Here is a 2,783-nt window from a genome sequence, read left to right on the forward strand (position 1 = left end):
GTCATTGTTGTTTGGCGGGTCCAGGCTGGGGATTCGAACCCACCACCTTAGGTGTACGTGGCTGGCGCCTTAGCCGGTTGAGCTATAGGTGCCGAGCCGAGAGCACTTTCTAATGAAAGCTTTGTACGGTTCTTTGCACTCTGCTGTGTGTTTTAATCCAAGACTTCACTTGCCCTCACTACAACCCCGTGAGGTCGGTAGGATGTGTAGTGATGCCTCATTTTATAGCTGAGGACACTGAGGCTGAAGGTAGAGGGCCAAGAGTCGAGGTCAGGCCTCCCTGGATGGCCATGCATCTGTGTGCTGCCTTCCTGGGGTCTGCAGGCTCCAGGCACATCTTCTCCCTCAGTCCAGGACATCAACATTTCCCTGTGGCGTTCACCAGAAAAGGTGAAGTCGGACAAGAGCGTCTTCATGAACCAGGGAGAATGGGAGCTGCTGGGCGTGCTGACCCAGTTCCAGGAGTTCAGTATAGATGGCAGCATCTACTATGCGGAGATGAAGTTCTATGTGAGTGGGGTAGATGTGCGTAAGATGGTGACTAATGCCCTGGACCCCCACACCCAGGTGGACTGAATGAGTCATATTGAGAAGAAATTCCATAGCCCCTTTCAACCACAGGGTCCCACACACCCCCTGGAACTTCAGTGGCTTAGATGTGGACACTGAACTGAATGTCCTTTTATTTATCCTGAAGAACCACAGCCTGATTGAAAGGCAGGACATGGGGGTCTGCCCATTTCCTCCTCTGAGAAATTCTAGCTGGATCCCCATGAAGCAAGGGTGTCTGGGCTTGGGGGTGGCCCCTAGGGGTGCAGCCTGTCTGCCCCAGACTCCCCACAAGTGCCTCTCCCGGTCCCAGGTGGTCATCCGCCGGCGGCCGCTCTTCTATGTGGTCAGCCTGCTGCTGCCCAGTATCTTCCTCATGGTCATGGACATCATGGGCTTCTACCTGCCCCCAGACAGCGGTGAGAGGGTCTCCTTCAAGATCACGCTCCTCCTGGGCTACTCCGTCTTCCTGATCATCGTGTCTGACACGCTGCCGGCCACTGCCATCGGCACTCCCCTCATCGGTAAGGCCCATTCTGAAGGAAGAGCTCAGGCTGGTGAGAAGCCGGCCCCCTCCCACCTCCTGTGTGTGTCTTTCCCCACCCCGGGGCCCGCAGGTATCTACTTCGTGGTGTGCATGGCCCTGCTGGTGATCAGCTTGGCCGAGACCATCTTCATCGTGCGGCTGGTGCACAAGCAGGACCTGCAGCAGCCCCTGCCGGCCTGGCTGCGGCGCCTGGTGCTAGAAAGGATCGCTTGGCTCCTCTGCCTTGGGGAACAGACAACCTCCCGGAGGGCCCCCACCACCTGCCAAGCCAGCAAGGCTGATGATTGCTCAGGTGAGAGAGAGGCGAGGAGAGTCCCACAAAGAGGGGCTGCCTCTGTCCTGCATGCAGGTGTGGAGGATGAGGCGTGCCACGGAGCCTGGGTAGGGGCTGGGAACTGGGTGCTGTCCTGCCTTATTGGGAGGGGAAGGCTTCGGTCAAGGGCATCCATCCTGACCCTTTCCTCACTCTCATAACCTCTCATTAACCTCAGTGTGGACAAAGAGGGTAGGAGTCCCAGAGGTGGAGCAGCGTGTCAGTTGAGCCTCTGGCCTGAGACTGCCCTGTCCCCAAGCTGGACCCATGAGTCAGGGCAAACAGATGCCCTGTGGGCAGTTATTGGCCTTCTTGCCTCACATGGTGAAGTGCTGCAGCTGGGATTTCTGAAGCTCCCTCATTCATAATAGCCCAGTGACCAGGCTCCTTAGAATTTCAACATAAAGCAGAGAAACAGGGGCTCCGGGACATGTCAGTGTGGGTTCACGCCTCCTGAAAGATTGTTACGGCTTCCATTTGTTGCTGTTACAAACCGCAGCGGCTGGTTGGTCGATCAACTGAGCAGTTTGTGTCGGGCTCGTGCAAACCACTTTCTGGGCATTATTACATGTGATACTCATGACCGCCCACGAAGATTCTCATTCCCATTTTTCAAACACAGAAGCAGAGGCACAGAGAGGGTAAATAGCTTGTCTAATGCACAGAGCCAAGAACTGTTGGAACCGTGATTTGAATCCATCTGACTCTAAGCCTCTGTTCTTAACCATTCCTTTCTGCTCCACTCCCTTTCCTCCTTCCTCCTGGCTAGACCCAGGTCTTTAACCTGAGACTTAAGGTTCAACGAAGACCATCTCGCCATGAGTTAGTGTCCTAATCCACTGGCCTACAGTCTAATTTTACTTAGTGATGGTAGCCAGAGCTGAAGGTGTATTGTCTGGTCCAGGGCTCAGAGTCATGGAGATAATGGCAGTGCCCTCCAGACAGCAATCCCCTTCTCAGGCAATATGACAGAGCTGGGAGAGCAGTGGAGTGGGGTTCAGATTCCTGGGCCTTGGTGGTTTCACCATTAACTGATACTCCAACTATGTGACCATGGGCAGTCTCGGCTTCTCTCAGCTTTAGCACTCGCATGTAGAAGGTGGGAATACCATCACTTCTCCTCTGCCCCTCTTGTTGGGCTATTGTGAGGCTCAGATAAAATAACGGATATCAGATTACTGGGGAAAGTCCACAGGTTGAAAAAATATGTACGGGAGGGAGAACTTAGTGATATTAGTGATCTGGGGAAGAGGTGGAGGTTGTGACTGAGGACAGGTACACAGGGACCCTCAACCATATTGCTTTTTTATTTTTATTTATTTATTTATTTATTTTTGAGACAGAGCCTCAAGCTGTCCCCCTGGGCAGAGTGCC

At 53.8% G+C, this 2,783-nt stretch overlaps 1 protein-coding gene across 3 annotated transcripts in view; it reads left to right on the forward strand.

Moving 5' to 3' along the window:
* The window catches only part of HTR3A (5-hydroxytryptamine receptor 3A), a 13,753-nt gene that overhangs the window by 9,705 nt on the left and 1,265 nt on the right, over positions 1-2,783 (forward strand). For 2 of the 3 annotated variants that reach the window (XM_012808152.2, XM_012808151.1), the window contains exons 6-8: positions 350-510; positions 863-1,073; positions 1,167-1,388. In XM_012808152.2, the coding sequence (XP_012663606.1) occupies positions 350-510; positions 863-1,073; positions 1,167-1,388 (594 nt within the window). Of the gene's footprint in view, positions 1-349; positions 511-862; positions 1,389-2,783 lie in introns of all 3 variants that reach the window. The other variant, XM_012808150.2, reaches the window with a different exon arrangement.

The sequence above is a fragment of the Otolemur garnettii genome, unplaced genomic scaffold (assembly GCF_000181295.1).
Source record: "Otolemur garnettii isolate 467f Iridium unplaced genomic scaffold, OtoGar3 scaffold00086, whole genome shotgun sequence".
NCBI lineage: Eukaryota > Metazoa > Chordata > Mammalia > Primates > Galagidae > Otolemur > Otolemur garnettii.